Raw genomic sequence first — 21,988 nt, 5'->3', positions numbered from 1 at the left:
AGCAATCCCACTACTGGGCATATACCCTGAGAAAACCATAATTCAAAAGGACACATGTACCCCAATGTTCACTGCAGCACTATTTACAATAGCCAGGACATGGAAACAACCTAAATGTCCAACAATAGATGAACAGATAAAGAAGATGCGGTATATATATACAATGGAATATTACTCAGCCATAAAAAGGAATGAAACTGGGTCATTTGTAGAGATGTGGATGGACCTAGAGTCTGTCATACAGAGTGAAGTAAGATAGAAAGAGAAAAACAAATATCGTATATTAACACATGTATGTGGAATCTAGAAAAATGGTACAGATGAACCTATTTGTAGGGCAGGAATAGAGACATAGACGTACAGAATGAACATGTGGACACAGGGGGAAGGGGAGGGTGGGACGAATTGGGAGATTAGGTTTGACATAAATACACTACCATGTGTAAAATAGACAGCTAGTGGGAACCTGCTGTATAGCACAGGAAGCTCAGCTCGGTGCTCTGTGATGACCTAGATGGGTGGGATGGTAGGGGTGGGAGGGAGGTCCAAGAGGGAGGGGATATATGTATACATATAACTGATGCACTTCATTGTACAGCAGAAACTAACACAATATTGCAAAGCAATTTTACTACCAAAAAAAAAAAGAAAAAAAGAAAAAGTTTCAAAGTAAGAGTCACAGCAGGAATTAAGGTAGCAAGGGAAGAAGGTAGAATGATTTACTTATATCTTGGTTAATCCTAATAACTCAATGAGGAAGTTATTATACCCTTATTTGGATGAGGAAAACTGATTCTTAAAAGTCAGAAGAGAGCTTCCCTGGCGGCACAGTGGTTGAGAGTCCACATGCCGATGCAGGGGACACAGGTTCGTGCCCTGGTCCGGGAAGATCCCACATGCTGCAGAGTGGCTAGGCCCGTAAGCCATGGCCGCTGAGCCTGCGCTCCACAACGGGAAAGGCCACAACAGTAAGAGGCCCGCGTACCGCAAAAAAAAAAAAAAAAAAAAAAAAAAAAAAAGTCAGGAGAACTGCTTAAGGTTTCACAGTTAATAGATGATATATCTGGGATTCAAACCCAGGTCAATATGATGCCATACACACTTTCACAGCACCATCCTTCCCTTAAAAAAGCCTCCATTCAACTATTGCTGCTCCAAATGACTATTTTAGAGGTCTATTTTCATTAAAGGCTTAAAACCTATAAAACGTATGTATGTGCTTGTGATATATTTTAACTGAGTAAATTAAGCAGTATAAGAGAAATTAAAATACAATCATATACATCATAGTGCTATCAGTTCACTCAAAAAACAGAATAAAAAAGCTAAAAACACAACTTTTTATCCGATACAGAAGGATGCAAAACTGGAGTGGAAAAGAATGAGGCAAGGGACTCTTGCTTTTCATTCTAAATAATTCTCTATTTAATTTCTGAACATGTATATGTTATTACTTTGGCTATTTAAAAAATGTATATAAAATGTAAAACATGAAGTTTACATTTTAAAGCAAGTAGTTTAATTCACCAGTAGTGGCTTCCTAATGGATTTCTCTTTTTCACTCCAAAGAGGTAGGATATATATATGATATATATTAAGTTGAAACAATCTGAGATTGCAATTTTTTTAGATTATTGGTAATATGCTTCCACTTAATAAGTGGAAAAGGAACTATATAAAAAAGAAAACATGGACTTAGAATCAGAAAGATTTGTGCTTGAGTTCCTACTTTGTCAGTTATTAGCTAAGTGAATTTGGGCAAGTAACAACCTCTCTGAGCCTTGGTTTTCCTGAAAATGGAAAAAATAACACATATCTTCAGGGTTGTTATTAGACACAAAATACGTAAAGTCCCTAAAACCAGTGCCTAATAAAGAAGAGAGACTTAATGAATGGCAAGACAGAGACATTTACAGCCCCCAAACTAATACAAATAATTATATGTACAGTGATGATGAGATGAAGGTTCTTGAATAATATTTTAATTTATAACTTCAGATTCCTCATATTTGTCATAGTAATTTAAATTATGCTGCAAGGGTGAAGTGAAATTACATATAACAGTTCTAACAATAAAGTACAGCTAAATAAAGTGAGTCAGTGACTATGGAACTTATCATGGTTTCTGAAAGGGGAGAAGTACTAGGCTGTTCTTATACCTTCCTCACAGATACTCTGTAGATACAAGGGTCTAGGATGCCTGTGGTGGCACTTGCACTCATTTTGCACATAAATGAGAACTTCTTTCTCCAGTGAACACAGTTTGCTTGCACCACCTCCCTGAGGAAAAAAAAAAAAAAAGAACCAGTTAATTAACTAGTATTGATGACATGTTAAAAAATAAAAAGCACACACACTCTTTCACTCAAGTCTATAATGCAAACATGACACATTAAAAACCAGTATTTGGAAACAATGAAACTTGAAGAAAACAAATGCCTAACAATGGGATCTGAAAATCTTTAGAAAGTTTTATTATCCACAGGAAACTGAAAAAAAAGTGAATTTACTTATCAATTTAATCAATATAAACTGATGCTTCACTATTCATTCATTCAACACACACTACACGTTTGTTTGTATTAGATGTGATGAGTATGTGCTAGGTGATTAAAATACGAAGATCAGAATGACAGTGTTTCTAACGTTACATGGCTTATAGTTTAGTTAGTGTAAGAGACAGAAATATGAACAATACTTATTCTAAAATGAGCTACTGTCACAGTTTCACTCCTATTCCAGCCATAAGAGCAACAGCAGCTACCATTTATGGACAGTTTACCACATGCTATTTAATCTCACAACAACCCTAGGAGGTAGCTGGCATTATCCTCACTTTACAGGTAAGGAAACTGAAGCACAAGCAGAGAAGATAACTCTAGGTCATTTAGGTAGGAAGTAGCATAACCAGCATTTAAACTAGGCTCATTTAACTCAAAAGTCCACTTGTCTATTTTGTCCAACAACTCTGCTCTTTCAAGTTTCCAGGCCTCTGTACATGCTGTTCCCTCTACCATTCCCTTAGAAAGGAAGGATAATTATTCCTCTAACAACAGAAGAAAAGAAAGGCAGTGGGAAAAAATAAAGACAAAGCTGGAGAAAGCAAAAAGGAAAGGCAAGAGAGCCCAGGTTAGTTTTCATTTTCTTAGGAAAGTAATAGATGAGGTTACTTCTACAGGATGATTGATAGTAGCTGATGGGCGAGCTGTAAGTTTAGATAAAGGCTGAGGACGGTGAATGTGACAGGGAGTCAACTTAGTAGCTGCCTCAGTGAATAAAATGAGTTTGTATTGGGACAAATCAATTTGGTTTTATGGATTTCTCCATCAATGCACAGAAATCCAAGAACAAGAAGTGCAAAAACAAATATAATTTAAAAACCAAGGGCTTCCCTGGTGGCGCAGTGGTTGAGAGTCCGCCTGCCGATGCAGGGGACACGGGTTCGTGTCTTGGTCCGGGAGGATCCCGCATGCCGCGGAGCGGCTGGGCCCGTGAGCCATGGCCGCTGAGCCTGAGCGTCCGGAGCCTGTGCTCCGCAACGGGAGAGGCCACAGCAGTGAGAGGCCCACGTACTGCAAAACAAAAACAAAAACAAAAAAAAACAAACCAAGTATGTGTTTGTGTGTGGTACGTGCACGTATGTTTACTTATATACATGTAAACAGACATGCAAACAGAGAGGAGGGTGTGTGTTTTATCATAGGTTTAACTGTCATAACTTTAGCTTTTTTTTTTTCATTAGGAAGCTTTAGGTGATTTAATGAATTATGATATGACGAGAATGTATATGTGTTCTTAGGGGAGTTTCCCTAGCAATCCAGCAGGGGTGCAAGTTGTATGGTCACAACACAGGCACATTGAGAGTTGTTTGACAAAGGACAGATCTGAAGGTGTTTGTCAGGCAACCTAAGGCATCCACAGTAAGATGAGAAGTAGCTAACCTGTACACTCAAAAATAATGAATTAAAAAAATCATTGAATAATAATGAAAATAACAAGCAAGAAAAAATAAAACCAGAATTTTTTAATTTTTGTTTCTTTCTCTTGGCCTCAAGACTTGGGTCAAGACATCAGCCATGGCCTCTGAAGCTTCCCAAAAAAGGTATGCAGATATAACAATGTCCCAGTACTCCTGGACCCTTCAAGAGTATGCTGAGCTGCAAGGCACTTTGCTGTTCCTGTTACTGAGACCACCGATATAATGATCAAGAATCAGAGATAACAGTAAAAAAAAAAAAAACACCTGTTATTTTACTTTTCTGATAAAATTACATTAAAACTTTTGGTTAAGGATGGCAGTTTGGGTACCTGTATTAGCCTCTGCTCCCTCCCCAAAATCTTCTAAATTTAAAAAAAAAAAAATTTGAAGTCACCATCACCAAGGACAAAGAGAACCAGACAGGAGACAAAAAGAAGTGGACAGGGACAGACAAGTGATAACTGACTAAGCAAACTGAAGAAAGCTGAACCTTAAGCTGGTAATAATGAAAGCCATGAGAAGGAATCTAAAATTGGTCTTGAAGTAGAATGAAGGAAGCCCAAAAGGCAGAAGGATTGATTGAAAACTGTTTTAGAAACAGAACCTCAGATCCTGTGACTCCTGCAGAAGACTGAGATCATTCTCCTGACAAGGTAAGACAAAGGGATCTCTGAAACACCTGACTTGAGGGCAAGGTATTGAAAATGGCATGACAGCATGACCATATTGGGGGAGGTGGATTAAAGATGACTCACTGAATGCTGAAGCCTCCAATCTTCTCCCTTAACCTGCCTCCTCAGAATGCTGGAGCCAGGGCATATTCTTCAAGATGTGGAAAGAATATTCCCTGGGGAAGCCAATCAGCCCCAAAGAAAATGAGATGGATGTGGAGGGTTCCCAACAAAACAATCTACAGTGAAAATCTGAATCAATGAGCACCCGCCATATGCACAAAGCTAATTAACTTTTAGTGCTTCGTAGTAAATGAGCAGACACTTATCTTAATATGAGAGACAGAGATAAAAAAAGAGCAAAAAGCAACTTGAAGAAAACAAAGTCTATGCTGGAAGAAGAAAAGATTCTCAGAGAGAAAGAAAGTACATCTACCATACAGGAATAGGATGCTGTTAAATTTTAAAAAAGGAATATACAGGAAACTAAAAAGTACTCATGGAAAACAAAACTACTGGGCTTGATATTCTGTTTGTGATTCCAGATCCACTCTGCCCTTTGCTGTGGCCCAGGAGGCTGGCTTTTATGGACTATATCAACCAGGCTCCCCTGCCCTCTGCCTCTGCATGTGCTAAAGGGACAAACAACGCAAAGATGGAGTGCAGGAGGAGAGAGAAGTTGGTGTATTTTTCTCCTGCTCCTTCCCTGTCAGGCCACGTGAAAAACAGGGAAGTGGCTGGGGACTGCAATTTTCCACAATATACCTTGTAGAACTTAGAGTCTAAACTATATACGTTTAGGGACTTTCCTGGAGGTCCAGTGGTTAAGACTCCATGTTCCCAATGCAGGGGGCATGGGTTCTATCCCTAGTTGGGGAACTAAGGTCCTGAATGCCGCATGGCGTGGCCAGAAAAAAGCCAAACAAAAAAATAAACTATATGTATTTATAACTTGGTTAAAATAAAAACCAAATTTAAAAAGTTGTCTAGTATTGAATAATCTGAAAATGGGAACAAAAGTATATAACATTGCCAGCCATTTTTTTCTAACTGCTTAAAAAAAACAACCCAAGAACCTTCTTTATTGGCTAATACATGAAAATTAAATGGTATCTTAAAATGTTTTTCAGCCAATTATTCTAGAAATTATGTCATAAGTATAAAAAAAATCCATTAATACTCAATGCAAAACCCTAAAACTTTGCTTTATATTCTGCTACTTTTCATTACTTTGTGAAACAATTCCTCAGCAATACTAATTACAGAAATACATCTGTAGATTTTTACCTAGTTTAAAACGCCCTTATAATGTAGCAGCCTTTACATACCAAATGGTATATGCTATCACAAATGGAGGGCAGCTTTGGCCTGAGTAATAAAAATAAGAGAAATCAAGCAAACTTCATATGTGGGTGTTTTTCTTTAAAAAACACATAAGTAGGGCTTCCCTGGTGGTGCAGTGGTTGAGAGTCCACCTGCCGATGCAGGGGACACGGGTTTGTGCCCTGGTCCGGGAAGATCCCACATGCCATGGAGCGGCTGGACCCGTGAGCCATGGCCGCTGAGCCTGTGCGTCCGGAGCCTGTGCTCCGCAACGGGAGAGGCCACGACAGTGAGAGGCCCGCGTACCGCAAGAAAAAAAAAAACCAACAAACAAACAAACAAAAAACACAGAAGTAGGAAAGGAGTATCTACAGAAACATTGGTCTAGTTTGGCTAGAGAGTGGAGGAAGGCAACATTAAGTCTGGTAGACTTGGGAAGAAACAAGAGATTAAAAAACTTTACCATTACAAATACAGGTAGATAATTGATATCATAGTATAGAATAGAGGTAAAGAATAAGTTTTCATAAAGGAGATAATGTTAAATCTTAAGGGAAAAGAGTACGCTTCTATAACCCTATGTGTTCCCATCTACTTACTACCATCCTCTTTCCCTTCAGATCCAAGCTCTTTGAAGATAATGACAACAACAATGACAGCATTTATTGAGTGCTTATTATACAACAGGCATTGTTGTAAATGCTTTACATGTATTAACTCATTGAGACCTCAAAACAACTTTATGAGGAAGGTACTATTAGCTCCATTTTATAGATAAAAGAAAAGGAGAAAGTCAGTGACTTGTTTGGAACTGGAATTTGAAGACCTTCTACAGTGTAGACATTTTCCTTCCATTTCCTCACCTCTTAGTTACTTTTCCATGCCCTCAATCAGGCTCCTGTCCTCCACCACTCCCCTGAAACTGCTCACCAGTGAACAATTAACTGCCAAATCCAATGAGTTCTTTTTTATTATCGTAGTTGACTCCTCTTATATGTTCTGGAAATACTCTAGTCCCTTTCTACTTCTGTGACTAGTTCTTCTCAGCTTCTTCTATCACCTGAAAATGCTGATGTCCACCACTTAAAATGTTGATGTCTCTATCTCTAGCTTGCTTTTCTTTTTACTTTTATGGCCTTAACTACTATGTATACACTGAGAATATATAAATTTGAAGTCTTCTACTTTAGTCATTGGATTAATATATCCACCAATTTACTAGCAATCTCCACCTAGAACTCTTAGTCTCTAGAAAAGGCTTTAGGCCTCTGACCTCTGTCCATAATGGTACTCACCAGTAGGCTGGTTACCCACCAGCTTAACTAGTTAGCTAAACTAGTCAATGGATTGCCCAGGTGCATATGTGATAGAGATTGCCAGTTGCTTATCTAATATCCAGTCTTGTCTCTTCTTTAAAAACAGAAACCTGGGACTTCCCTGGCAGTCCAGTGGTTAAGACTTTGCCTTCCAGTGCAGGGGGTATGGGTTCGATCCCTGGTCAGGGAGCTAGGATCCTACATGCCTCATGGCCAAAAAAACCAAAGCATAAGACAGAAGCAATATTGTAGCAAATTCAGTAAAGACTCAAAAAAAAAAAAGTCCACATTAAAAAAAAAAATCTAAAAGAAACAAAAACCAAAACAAACAGAAACCTGATTTTATTCAGAATGGCAATGTGTCCAGTTAAAAGACTGCATTTTCCCATTCTTCCTTGCAGCTTGGGGTAGCCATGGGATTGAGTACAAGCCAATGATATAAATGGAAGTTACTGGGTATAACTTCTAGAAAGACACAAGAAAAGAAATATAGTTAAGATATGTCCTTTTACCTTTCCTCTTTACTTCCTTCCTCTACCTAGAAAACTGTAATGACAACAGTTAGAGTGTCAATAGCCATCTTGGACCATAAGGTTACCTTGAGGAAAAGCAATGTGATGATAGTGCACAGAGACAGAAGAAAGATGGGTCCCAATAATCATGCAGCCCTGTCTCCCTCCAAACTTACACCTTATTATTTAAAATGCTTATTTGGGGTTTTGTTATATGCAGCTTAACCAAATCCTAATTGATATAGCCTAAGACTGATCATTCCCAAATAAAGGAATCTGTAAAATTCAAATGTTATTCTCATCATGGTAGGTGCTCCAGGAATCCCAGAGTTCTGTTCTCCTCATTTAAAATTACTGTATGAAGCAAGACAGAGTAAGAGGTTCCTAGCCCTCATCCTCTTACAGAAAAAACTATTTAGCAGACATCCACAAACAAAAGTGGCTTTGTGGGAACCTTGGGGTCCAGGTAGGAGGCTGTGACACTCTGATGGAGCCCAAAAACTAAGGAGGGCTGCTTTGAGAAGGCAGGCCTGCACTGCAGTTGGTACTAGATTTATTAATTTCTTTTGGTGATATCATGTTTACCTGACTCTTCGTGATCGTGTAGTCTTGCATGGTGTCTGTGCGTTTGAAAGAGAAGATACCTCTTCCAGTCTTTACAGACTGGTTTTGGCAGGTAAAGACCTTCTCCTGCCAGAAGACTTCAATATCTCACTCACTATAATGGATCGATCATCCAGACAGAAAATCAGTAAGGAAACAGAACTGGACAACACTATGGGACCAATGGACTTAACAGATATATACAGAACTTTCTATCTATCAGCAGAAGAATACACGTTTTTCTCAAGTGCACACCGAACATTCTTCAGGATCAATCACAAGTTAGGTCAAAAGAAGTCAACAGATTTAACGAGATCTAAATCACTCCAAGTATCTTTTCCAGCCACAATGGAATGAAACTAGATACCAATAACAGTAAGAAGATGGGGAAATTCATAAATATGTTGAAACTAAACAACATACCCCTGAACAACCATTGGTTCAAAGAATAAATCAAAAGGGAATTAAAAAACGATCTCAAGACAAATAAAAACAAAACCACAACATACCAAAACTTATGGATTGTAGCAAAAGCATACTAAGTTTACAGCAATAAACACTTCCATTAAAAAAGAAAGATCTCAAATAAACCTACCTTTATACCTCAAAACCTGAAGAAGAAGAAACTAAGCATAAAGTTAGAAGACTGAAGGAAATAATAAAGATTACAGAGGACATAAATCAAATAGAAAAGCAATAGAAAAAAATCAACAAAAATAAGAGTTGCCTATATAAAAAGTAAACAAAATCAACAAACCCTTGGCTAGATAAATTTGAAAAAAGAGAGAAGACTCAAATAAAACCAGAAATGAAAGTGGAGATATTACAACAGATGCTTCAGAAATAAAAAGGACCATAAGGGGCTATTATGAACAATTACATGCCAATATATTGGATGACCCAGAAGAAATCAATAAATTCCTAGAAATACACAACTTATCAAAACAATCAAGAAGAAAAAGAAAATCTGAACAGACCAATAAAAAATAAGGAGATTGAGTCAGTAATCAAAAACCTCTCTACAAAAAAAAACCCCAGGACCAGCTAGCTTCATGGGTGAATTTTACCAAATACTCAAAGAGGAATACCAATCCTTCTTAAACTTTTCCAAAAAACAGAAAAGAGGGAACACTTTGAAACTCATTTTATAAGCAGCAGCATCCTGATACCAAAGCCAGACAAAAACACCACAAGAAAATAAAACTACAGGCCAATATCCCTGATAAAGATAGATGCAAAAATCCTCAGTAAGAGTGTTTCCTGTGGGCACCACGGAGTTGATATTCAAGTAAGAAGAGCTCTCCCGGCCGTCGGTTCTGGATGCCCTCCGCCCGCACGGCTGCCAGCCTGTGTCCACCCTCAGGGCAATGACCACGTTCTCTCCATCTGTGATCCTGACCCGCTTCAGCTCCTAGAGGTGCTCCAACGGGTCGCGGTTCTGGCGCATGGCGGACAGGGAGGAGGCCACAAGGCGTGTGTCACCAGCACGTGCAGAGGACTCACCATCGCGGTGTTCACTTGGAGGAGGCTGGCGCCACCCAAGGAGGCTGAAATCAAAGGACTCCAGAAAGCATAGTCACAAGAGAAAGGAGGGCGAATACCTGGAAGCATCACTTAGAGGAGAGCCACGTAAGAGAGCTGTCCCATGAAGACAGCTGAATCGACTTTTGTGTGAAATGAAGGCGTGAAGATTTAGAGGCACCTCCAGTGTGAGGGCTTTTAAACTGCCACCCCTCTCCTGAGCCCTCTGGAAGGAAAAGTCAGCCCAGCTGGCGGGGGGGGGGGGGGAGTCAAGGAAAAGCCTCTGGACTTGAGTACATCGCATCCTTGGCTTTGGAGTTTAAGAACAAGAGAGGGTTAACCGCGTTGCAAGAGAATCCATTGGAGAATGTTTCAAGATGTAGAACCCTTATATGTGAAGTGTCCCTAATGAAGTTGGAGCATCCACATTGAAATTTCCTCGTGTTGTGGAACTGAAGACTGCCACTGGAAAGCTGCATCATGAGCTGCTTGGGCTTCTAAAGTGTCCAGTGAATTTTTAATTACATAAACCGTGTGGATGAAAGGCTCTTGGTGCTGCAGCCAGGAGTCAGTGCTGTGCCTCTGAGATGGGAGAGCCAACTTCAGGACACTGGTCCACAAGAGACCTCCCAGCTCCATGTAATATCAAACGGCGAAAATCTCCCAGACATCTCCAACTCAACACCAACACCCAGCTTCACTCAACGACCAGCAAACTACAGTACTGGACACCCTATACCAAACAGCTAGCAAGACAGGAACACAACCCCACCCATTATCAAAGAGGCTGCCTAAAATCATAATAAGTCCACAGATACCCCAAAACACACCACCAGACGTGGACCTGCCCACCAGAAAGACAAGATCCAGCCTCATCCACCAAAACACAGGCACTAGTCCCCTCCACCAGGAAGCCTACACAACCCACTGAACCAACCTTAGCCACTGGAGACAGACACCAAAAACAGCGGGAACTACGAACCTGCAGTCTGCAAAAAGGAGACCCCAAACACAGTAAGATAAGCAAAATGAAAAGACAGAAAAACACACAGCAGATGAAGGAGCAAGATAAAAACCCACCAGACCTAACAAATGAAGAGGAAATAGACAGTCTACCTGAAAAAGAATTCAGAATAATGATAGTAAAGATGATCCAAAATATTGGAAATAGAATAGAGAAAATGCAAGAACATTTAACAAGGACCTAGAAGAACTAAAGATGAAGCAAGCAACAATGAACAACACAATAAATGAAATTAAAAATACTCTAGATGGGATCAATAGCAGAATAACTGAGGCAGAAGAACGGATAAATGACCTGGAAGATAAAATAGTGGAAATAACTACCACAGAGCAGAATAAAGAAAAAAGAATGAAAAGAACTGAGGAAAGTCTCAGAGACCTGTGGGACATTAAATGCACCAACATGCGAATTATAGGGGTTCCAGAAGAAGACGAGAAAAAGAAAGGGACAGAGAAAATATTTGAAGAGACTATAGTTGAAAACTTCCCTGATATGGGAAAGGAAATAGTTAATCAAGTCCAGGAAGCACAGAGAGTCCTACACAGGATAAATCCAAGGAGAAATACACCAAGACACACATTAATCAAACTGTCAAAAATTAAATACAAAGAAAACATATTAAAAGCAGCAAATGAAAAACAACAAATAACATACAAGGGAATCCCCATAAGGTTAACAGCTGATCTTTCAGCAGAAACTCTGCAAGCCAGAAGGGACTGGCAGGACATATTTAAAGTGATGAAGGAGAAGAACCTGCAACCAAGATTACTCTACCCAGCAAGGATCTCATTCAGATTTGATGGAGAAATTAAAACCTTTACAGACAAGCAAAAGCTGAGAGAGTTCAGCACCACCAAACCAGCTTTACAACAAATGCTAAAGGAACTTCGCCAGGCAAGAAACACAAGAGAAGGAAAAGACCTACAATAAAGAACCCAAAACAATTGAGAAAATGGGAATAGGAACATACATATTGATAATTCCCTTAAATATAAATGGACTAATGCTCCCACCTAAAGACACAGATTGGCTGAATGGATACAAAAACAAGACCCATATATATGCTGTCTACAAGAGACCCACTTCAGACCTAGAGACACATACAGACTGAAAGTGAGGGGATGGAAAAAGATATTCCATGCAAATGGAAACCAAAAGAAAGTTGGAGTAGCAATTCTCATATCAGACAAAATAGACTTTAAAATAAAGACTATTATAAGAGACAAAGAAGGACACTGCATAATGATCAAGGGATCGATCCAAGAAGAAGATATAACAATTGTAAATATTTATGCACCCAACATAGGAGCACCTCAATACATAAGGCAAATACTAACAGCCACAAAAGGGGAAATCGACAGTAACACATTCATAGTAGGGGACTTTAACACCCCACTTTCACCAATGGACAGATCATCCAAAATGAAAATAAATAAGGAAACACAAGCTTTAAATGACACACTAAACAAGATGGACTTAATTGATATTTATAGGACATTCCATCCAAAAACAACAGAATACACCTTTTTCTCAAGTGCTCATGGAACATTCTCCAGGATAGATCATACCTTGGGTCACAAATCAAGCCTTGGTAAATTTAAGAAAATTGAAATTGTATCAAGTATCTTTTCCGACCACAACGCTATGAGACTAGATATCAATTATAGGAAAAGATCCGTAGAAAATACAAACACATGAAGGCTAAACAATACACTACTTAATAATGAAGTGATCACTGAAGAAAACAAAGAGGAAATTAAAAAATACCTAGAAACAAATGACAATGGAGACACGACGACCCAAAACCAATGGGATGCAGCAAAAGCAGTTCTAAGAGAGAAGTTTATAGCAATACAATCCTACCTTAAGAAACAGGAAACATCTCGAATAAACAACCTAACCTTGCACCTAAAGAAATTAGGGAAAGAAGAACAAAAAAACCCTAAAGTTAGCAGAAGGAAAGAAATCATAAAAATCAGATCAGAAATAAATTTAAAAGAAATGAAGGAAATGATAGCAAAGATCAATAAAACTAAAAGCTGGTTCTTTGAGAAAATAAACAAAATTGCTAAACCTTTAGCCAGACTCATCAAGAAAAAAAGGGAGAAGATTCAAATCAATAGAATTACAAATGAAAAAGGAGAAGTAACAACTGACATTGCAGAAATACAAAAGATCACGAGAGATTACTATAAGCAACTCTATGCCAAAAAATGGACAACCTGGAAGAAATGGACAAATTCTTAGAAATGCACAACCTGCCAAGACTGAATCAGGAAGAAATAGAAAATATGAACAGATCAATCACAAGCACTGAAATTGAAACTGTGATAAAAAAATCTTCCAAGAAAGAAAAGCCCAGGACCAGATGGCTTCACATGCGAATTCTATCAAACATTTAGAGAAGAGCTAACACCTATCCTTCTCAAACTCTTCCAAAATATAGCAGAGGGAGGAACACTCCCAAACTCATTCTATAAGGCCACCATCACCCTGATACCAAAAGCAGACAAGGATGTCACAAAGAAAGAAAACTATAGGCCAATATCACTGAGGAACACAGATGCAAAAATCCTCGACAAAATACTAGCAAACAGGATCCAACAGCACATTAAAAGAATCATACACCACAATCAAGGCCGCTCAATTCCAGGAATGCAAGGATTCTTCAATATATGCAAATCAATCAACGTGATACACCATATTAACAAATTGAAGGAGAAAAACCATATGGTCATTTCAATACATTCAGAGAAAGCTTTCGACAAAATTCAACACCCATTTATGATAAAAACCCTGCAAAAAGTAGGCATAGAGGGAACTTTCCTCAACATAGTAAAGGCCATATATGACAAACCTACAGACAACATCGTCCTCAATGGTGAAAAACTGAAAGCATTTCCACTAAGATCAGTAACAAGACAAGGCTGCCCACTCTCACCAGTCTTATTCAACTGAGTTTTGGAAGTTTTAGCCACAGCAATCAGGGAAGAAAAGGAAATAAAAGGAATCCAAATCGGAAAAGAAGAAGTAAAGCTGTCACTGTTTGCAGATGACATGATACTATACATAGAGAATCCTAAGATGCTACCAGAAAGCTACTAGAGCTAATCAATGAATTTGGTAAAGTAGCAGGATACAAAATTAATGCACAGAAATCTCTTGCATTCCTACACACTAATGATGAAAAATCTGGAAGTGAAATCAAGAAAACACTCCCATTTACCATTGTAACAAAAAGAATAAAATATCTAGGAATAAACCTACCTAAGGAGACAAAAGACCTGTATGCAGAAAACTATAAGACACTGATGAAAGAAATTAAAGATGATACAAGTAGATGGAGAGATATACCATGTTCTTGGATTGGAAGAATCAACATTGTGAAAATAACTCTACTACCCAAAGAAATCTACAGATTCCATGCAATCCCTATCAAACTACCACTGGCATTTTTTCACAGAACTAGAACAAAAAATTTAACAATTTGTATGGAAACAAAATAGACCCCGAATAGCCAAAGCAATCTTGAGAATGAAAAACGGAGCTGGAGGAATCAGGCTCCCTGACTTCAGGCTATACTACAAAGCTACAGTAATCAACACAGTATGGTACTGGCACAAAAACAGAAAGATAGATCAATGGAACGGCATAGAAAGCCCAGAGATAAACCGACGCACATATGGTCACCTTATGTTTGATAAAGGAGGCAGGAATGTACAGTGGAGAAAGGACAGCCTCTTCAATAAGTGGTGCTGGGAAAACTGGACAGCTACATGTAAAAGTATGAGATTAGATCATTCCCTAACATCATATACAAAAATAAGCTCAAAATGGATTAAATCCTAAATGTAAGGCCAGAAACTATCAAACTCTTAGAGGAAAACATAGGCAGAACACTCTATGACATAAATCACAGCAAGATCCTTTCTGACCCACCTCCTAGAGTAATGGAAATAAAAACAAAAATAAACAAATGGGACCTAATGAAACTTCAAAGCTTTTGCACAGCAAAGGAAAACATAAACAAGACCAAAAGACAACCCTCAGAATGGGAGAAAATATTTGCAAATGAAGCAACCGACAAAGGATTTATCTCCAAAATTTACAAGAAGCTCATGCAGCTCAATAACAAAAAAACAAACAACCCAATCCAAAAATGGGCAGAAGACCTAAATAAACATTTCTCCAAAGAAGATATACAGACTGCCAACAAACACATGAAAGCATGCTCAACATCATTAATCATTAGAGAAATGCAAATCAAAACTACAATGAGATATCATCTCACACCAGTCAGAATGGCCATCATCAAAAGGTCTAGAAACAATAAATGCTGGAGAGGGTGTGGAGAAAAGGGAACACTCTTGCACTGCTAGTGGGAATGTGAACTGGTATAGCCACTATGGAGAACAATATGGAGGTTCCTTAAAAAACTACAGATAGAACTACCATATGACCCAGCAATCCCACTACTGGGCATATACCCTGAGAAAACCATAATTCAAAAAGAGTCATGTACCAAAATGTTCATTGCAGCTCTATTTACAATAGCCAGGAGATGGAAACAACCTAAGTGTCCATCATCGGATGAATGGATAAAGAAGATGTGGCACATATATGCAGTGGAATATTACTCAGCCATAAAGAGAAACGAAATTGAGATATTCGTAATGAGGTGGATGGACCTAGAGTCTGTCATACAGAGTGAAGTAAGTCAGAAAGAGAAAGACAAATACCGTATGCTAACACATATATATGGAATTTAAGAAAAAAAAATGTCATGAAGAACCAAGGGGTGGGACGGGAATAAAGACACAGACCTACTGGATAGTGGACTTGGGGATATGGGGAGGGGGAGGGGGAGGCTGTGACAGAGTGAGAGAGTGGCATTGACATATATACACTACCAAATGTAAAATAGATAGCTAGTGGGAAGGAGCCGCATAGCACAGGGAGATCAGCTCAGTGTTTTGTGACCGCCTGCAGGGGTGGGATAAGGAGGGTGGGAGGGAGGGAGACACAAGAGGGAGGAGATATGGGAACATGTGTGTATGTATGGCTGATTCCCTTTGTTGTGAAGTAGAAACTAACACACTATTGTGGAGCAATTATACTCCAATAAAGATGTAAAAAAAAAATCTATTGGCAAGAAATTGTTATTTGTTATGTTTACAGAGAAAAAAATCAAAGGGGTTAAAATTTCACCAGATAGAATGTGGACCAGAAGTGTTTCTGCTTCCTGCTATTTTTTCCCTTATGGGTTTATGTTTATTATTTCCCTGATTTATTTTGTTCAGATTTCAGGTTGAAGAGGAATTAACTATGAGGGTTCAGTCTGCCAACTGTAACCAGAGGCTCCAACCACTCCTCTTTTTTTTTACTGAAGTACAGTTGATTTACAATGTTATGTTAGTTTCTCGTGTACAGCAGAGTGATTATATATATATCTTGTTTTTCATATTCTTTTCCATTATGGTTTATTACAGGATATTGAATATAGTTCCCTGTGCTCTACAGTAAAAAAAAAAAAAAAAAAAAAACCTCAGTTAAATAGTAGCAAACCGAATTTAACAAAATATTAAAAGGATAAACATATGCAAAATCAATGTGATATATATACCACAGTAACAGAATGAAAGATAAAAAAACACATGACCATCTCAATAGGTGCAGAAAAAGCATTTGACAAAATTCAACATCCATTTATGATAAAGACTCTCAACAAAAGAGGTGCAGCAGGAGCTTACCTGAACACAATATGGACCATATGTGAAAAGCCCACAGCTAGTACCATAATCAATGGGGAGAAACTGAAAGCTTTTCCTCTAAGTTCTAGTACAAGTTCAGAAAGCTCAGTCTCACCACTTCTCTTCAACATTGTACTGGAAATCCTAGCCAGAGCAGTTAGATAAGAAAAAGAAATAAAAGGCGTCCAAATTAGAAAAAAGAAGTAAAATAATCTTTATCTGCATGTGACATTATCATATATGTAGAAAACCCTAAAGACTCACCACCAACAAAAAAGATTAGAACAAATAAATGGATTCAGTGAAGCTGTAGGATACAAAAATCAACATTAAAAAAAATCAGGGTATTTTCTAGACACAAGAAATGAACTGCCCAAAAAGGAAATTAAGGAAACAATCTTATTCACAATAACAACAAAAAGAATAAACTACTTAGGAATAAACTTAACCAAAGAGGTAAAAAACCTGTAAACTGAAAATTATAAAACATTGATGAAAATTAATGAAGACACAATGGAAAGATATCCTGTGTTAACAGATTGGAAAAATGAATATTCTTAAAATGTCTGTACTTCCAAAAGTGATCTACAGATTCAATGCAATCTCTACAAAAATCCCAAAGGCATTCTTTACAGAAATAGAAAAAACAATCTTAAAACTCACATGTAACCACAAAAGACCCTGAATAGCCAAAGCTATTTTGAGGAAGAAGAACAAAGCTGGAGGCATCACATTTCCTGATTTCAAAATGTATTACAAAGCCACAATAATCAAAATGGTATGGTATTGGCATACAAACAAATATAGACCAATGGAACAGAATAGAGAGCCCAGAAATAAATCCACCTATGTACACTCAACTGATTTTTGACAAGGGTGCCAAGAACACACAGTGGAGAAAGCAGAGTGGTGCTGGCAAAACTGGTTATCCAAGGCAGAAGAATGAAATTGGATCTGTAATTACCTCACACCATAAAAAAAAAAGTCAACTCAAAATGGATTAAAGACTTAAACACAGTACCTGAAACAGTAAAACTATTAGAAGAAAACAGAAAAAAAGCTTCTTGACATTGGTCTGGGCAATGATTTTTTGGATATGATATCAAAAGCACAGGCAACAAAAGCAAAAATAGACAAATGTGATTGCCTCAAACTAAGAAGCTTCTGTGCTGCAAAGGAAACAATCAGCAGAGTGAAAAGCAGCCTATGGAATGGAAGAAAACACTTGCAAACCATATTATGTGATAAGGGGTTAATATCCAAAATATATAAGGAACTCAAACAACTCAACAGCAAAAAACCCAAATAATCTAACTAAAAAATGGGCAAAGGACTTGAAAAGACATTTCTCAAGTGAATATATACCAAAGGCCAACAGATATATGAAAAGATGCTCAACATTGCTAATCATCAGGGAAATGCAAATCACCACAATGAGGTATCACCTCACACCTCTTAGAATGGCTATTATCAAAAAGACAAAAGATAAATTTCAGCAAGACTGTGGAGGAAAGGAAACCTTTGTACACTGCTGGTGGAAATATAAATTGGTAAAGCCAGTATAGAAAATACTGTGAAGGGTCCTTAAAAATTAAAAATAGAATTATCAGGGGATACATGTATATGTATAGCTAATTCATTTTGCTGTACAGTAGAAACTAATACAACATTGTAAAGCAACTATACACCAATAAAAAAATTAATTAAAAAAATAGAATTATCATATGATCCAGCAATCCCACTTTTGGGTATACATGCAAAGGAAATGGAATCAGTATCTTGAAGAGATAGATGTATTCCCATGTTTACTGCAGCATTATTCACAACAGCCAAGATATAGAAACAACCTAAGTGTTTGTCAGTGGATGAATGGATAAAGAAACATATATATATATATATATATATATATATATATATATATATATATATATATAAAAATATTATTCCACCACAAAAAAGGGAATGCAGTAACATGTATGGACCTGGAGGGCATTATACAAAGTGAAATAAGCTAGACATAGAAGGTCAAACACTGCATGATCTCATTTACATGTGGAATCTAAAATAGTCAAACTCACAGAAGCACAGAGAATGGTGGTTGCCAGGGTTGGGAAGTGGGGGAAATGGAGAAATGTTGCTCAAAGCATATAGAATTCAGTTAGGCAAGATAAGTAAGTTCTAGAGATCTAACGTACAGCATGGTGACTATAGTTAACACTACTGCATTGTATACTTGAAATCTGCTAAGAGAGTAGATCGTATTGGTGAGGTGATGGATATGTTAATTAGCTTGATTACGGCAGTCATTTCACAATGTATATGTATATCAAAACATCAAGTTGTACACTTTAAATATAAACAATTTAAATTTGTCAATTATACCTCAATAAAGCTAAAAAAAGTTACTGTTTGAATGAAATGCTTTGGAACCTATCCATATTTTTCATGACTTGTATAGCCTCACCTCATGAAGTCACAGATAAACTCAGGCCCACTTGCTAGGGATTAAGACACTATCTAGACACATGAATATCGCCTCCCAAGCAGCAGACTGACATGTGAGCTAGGACTTTGGAAGAGATTCTTATGTGAGAGTAAGAAAGTCTAAGGAGCCAAGAGATCAGGCTGGGATGAATTGGGCTATGAAAAGTATACTAATCTATTAATTAACTCACAATGTGGCACAGTAAAGAATCCTTACTGGAGGAGAAACCCAAAAATGATGAAGGCAGAGGATACGAACCCAGCATAATATTCTGGACAATACACTGCCAACCAGAGTAAACAATAAATATTTGTGAACTGAACACATAAATGTCATTCATGGGCTACAAATGAACAGTCCCAGCTACCAATTCCTGCCTGTATTACTTCACACCTATTCCTAAATCAACCTCTTTCATGTGTCTAGCCTCACTACCCTAATTCCGTCCCTCAATAGTTCTTCCCTGAAATACGGCAAAGGTTTCCTAAATGGCCCCCATTCAAACCTACCTTCCTCATGTTACCAGAGAGCTTCTTCTAAGATACAAATTTGGTAATGTTGTTCCTCTGTTTAAAATTCCTCACGGCTTCCCCATCTCAGATTAGGTCCAACCTCCTTCACATGGCATCTGCATGATTAGGCCCCTGACTATCTTTAGTCTCATGGCTTGATGCTTTCTGTCTCATACTAATTGTAATTTTCCATTTACTTCACACTATTTCTCATCTGTATGCCTTTGTTCATGATGTTTTCTTTCCCTCGTACTCTATCTACTCTCCCTTTCAACTACTACATTCACCAGTTTAATTTTAACTCATTTAGATTAGTTATTACCCACTCTAGGAATCTTTCCCTGACTCAGCCTCCAGGTGAAAGCCTGGTGTCCTGTATGACCTGGCCTGCCTTGGTCCCCTGAATACCTCCGCGTCCACCATTCCCTGTCCTAGAGCACTGCCATCCAGGGGAGGGGCTGACAGGAACTGGCTGAGTTGGCCTCCTCCATCATTACATTCAGTCCTCATCTCCCAGGATGAGGTCCTAATTTCCTTTATCCTTGCCTTCTTTCTGGCAGATTCTCCTATGATTATATATTTCAAATGAACCAATATTGTAAATAAAAAAATTTATAAGCCTAAGATATTCCTGACTATGCTCTTTCTTAACAGGAACTCAAGTAGAAATAAATATGTTAATTTAAATAATCTTTTAGATTCTGTACTATCAAAATAATAGCCTTGGAGTTTGAAGCAATTTATCCAAATAAAAAAATTTTTGTGTGCTTAAGGCAATTACTCAGAATTTTTTTTGTGGTAATCTTTAATGCATACACACACACACACACACACACACACACAAACAGCTGGCAGAAAGCTGTCCAGACAACACAAACAAACAAAGTGGCCAAGTTAGTTTGTGACAGTTTGTTATACTGATGGGTTACCATGGAAACAAACTCAGACTACTTGGCAACCGAGACAAAAGTCACATTAGTAAATGCTTTCCATTTTGTGACTCATTGATTTCCTATGAGTCTTATATGGTTGCTTAACCATTTTCAAGCAACAAAGGAACAGAATATGATTCGTGTTGATACTGTGGAAAGCCAAGTATTTGTAAGATAAAATGATAAAGCTGCTGATTGTGAAGTATGTAAGCAGGGGACTTAACAGAAGATAAATGTTGCTATTGCCATTGTTTATGCTTCAAAGAGTCAAAGAAAATCTAAAAAGTCTTAAAAAAATAAAAATAATATAAAATGAAATGAAAATTATGGATCTATTTTTTATGACTGCTTAGTTACTGTACCAGCGAACTGCATTACTTAATATTCTAAGAATAACTTGCACATGTATACTCTAGGCATAAAATTATGCCATATCTTGGTAACGCAAAGCAATTTTTTTTCTGGACTTTTTTCTTTCTACTTAATATTTTTTAAACTAATTTTTATTGGAGTATAGTTGCTTTACAATGTTGTGCTAGTTAAAGCATTTTTAACTTATTAAAAACAGTGATAAAAAACTGCTATGAGGAATGCAAGCTGTTTTGCCAGACAGCATTATTGCACGCATGTTAAGAGCTTGTATCCAGAGCCAGTCTGCCTGCGTTCAAATCCTGCTTCTGCTACTTGCCGGTTGTCACTCTGGACACAGTCCTTAAACTCTCTGCATTTCCGTTTCCTCCTCTGTGAAACAGGGATGGTAATAGTACTTATACCTCATGGGAATTTTGGGAAACCAAGTGAATTATTACACTTGGTATTTGAAATAATGCCTGGTTTATAATGGACCTCAATAATAAATGCTAGAAATTGTTACTATCAAGGATATAAGTAGTTCTAAGTCCACTTACATTTGCCCTCCACAGAGAAATAATGGTTAAATTTGTGAGAATTTTCTTCAGCATTAATGGAGATTTCTATTTTATGAAAGATATATAGATTCCTGAAAAAATGAACCTTTGGAAACTGAGGCAAAAACAATACTTTGAGACTCCAAGGATAAATTAGATCTATAAAATTGTGACTTTAAAATACAACACTAAGGATTAATGAATCTCTCATACCCCAGAGGTTATTTCTGGCTTGAGGAACTCAAAGGACAGTACCACCCGTTCAGTGGAAAAAACTGAACACAAGACTTTTTTTCATTCATTCATTCACTCAGTTGTACATTCATTCATTTTGCTGGTAGTGTTAGTGAGAGAAATGATAATCCAGTTTTGGACATCTTGAGGTTGAGGAACCTGAGAGTCCCTGTGATACTGTAACTTATCAGAAATATATATTTGTTCACTCAGATGAC

The 21,988-nt window shown here is 37.7% G+C and overlaps 1 protein-coding gene across 1 annotated transcript in view; it reads right to left on the bottom strand.

The window, feature by feature from the left end:
* Positions 1-21,988, bottom strand: part of EEIG2 (EEIG family member 2) — a 107,910-nt gene that overhangs the window by 56,046 nt on the left and 29,876 nt on the right. Inside the window, exon 2 of the mRNA XM_079915940.1 lies at positions 2,160-2,280. Within this exon, the coding sequence (XP_079772066.1) occupies positions 2,160-2,280 (121 nt within the window). The remainder of the gene's footprint in view (positions 1-2,159; positions 2,281-21,988) is intronic.

Source organism: Stenella coeruleoalba, assembly GCF_951394435.1.
Source record: "Stenella coeruleoalba genome assembly, chromosome: 1".
NCBI lineage: Eukaryota > Metazoa > Chordata > Mammalia > Artiodactyla > Delphinidae > Stenella > Stenella coeruleoalba.
The sequence above is the reverse complement of the archived record's forward strand: the minus strand, read 5'-3'. Positions and strand labels throughout refer to the sequence as shown.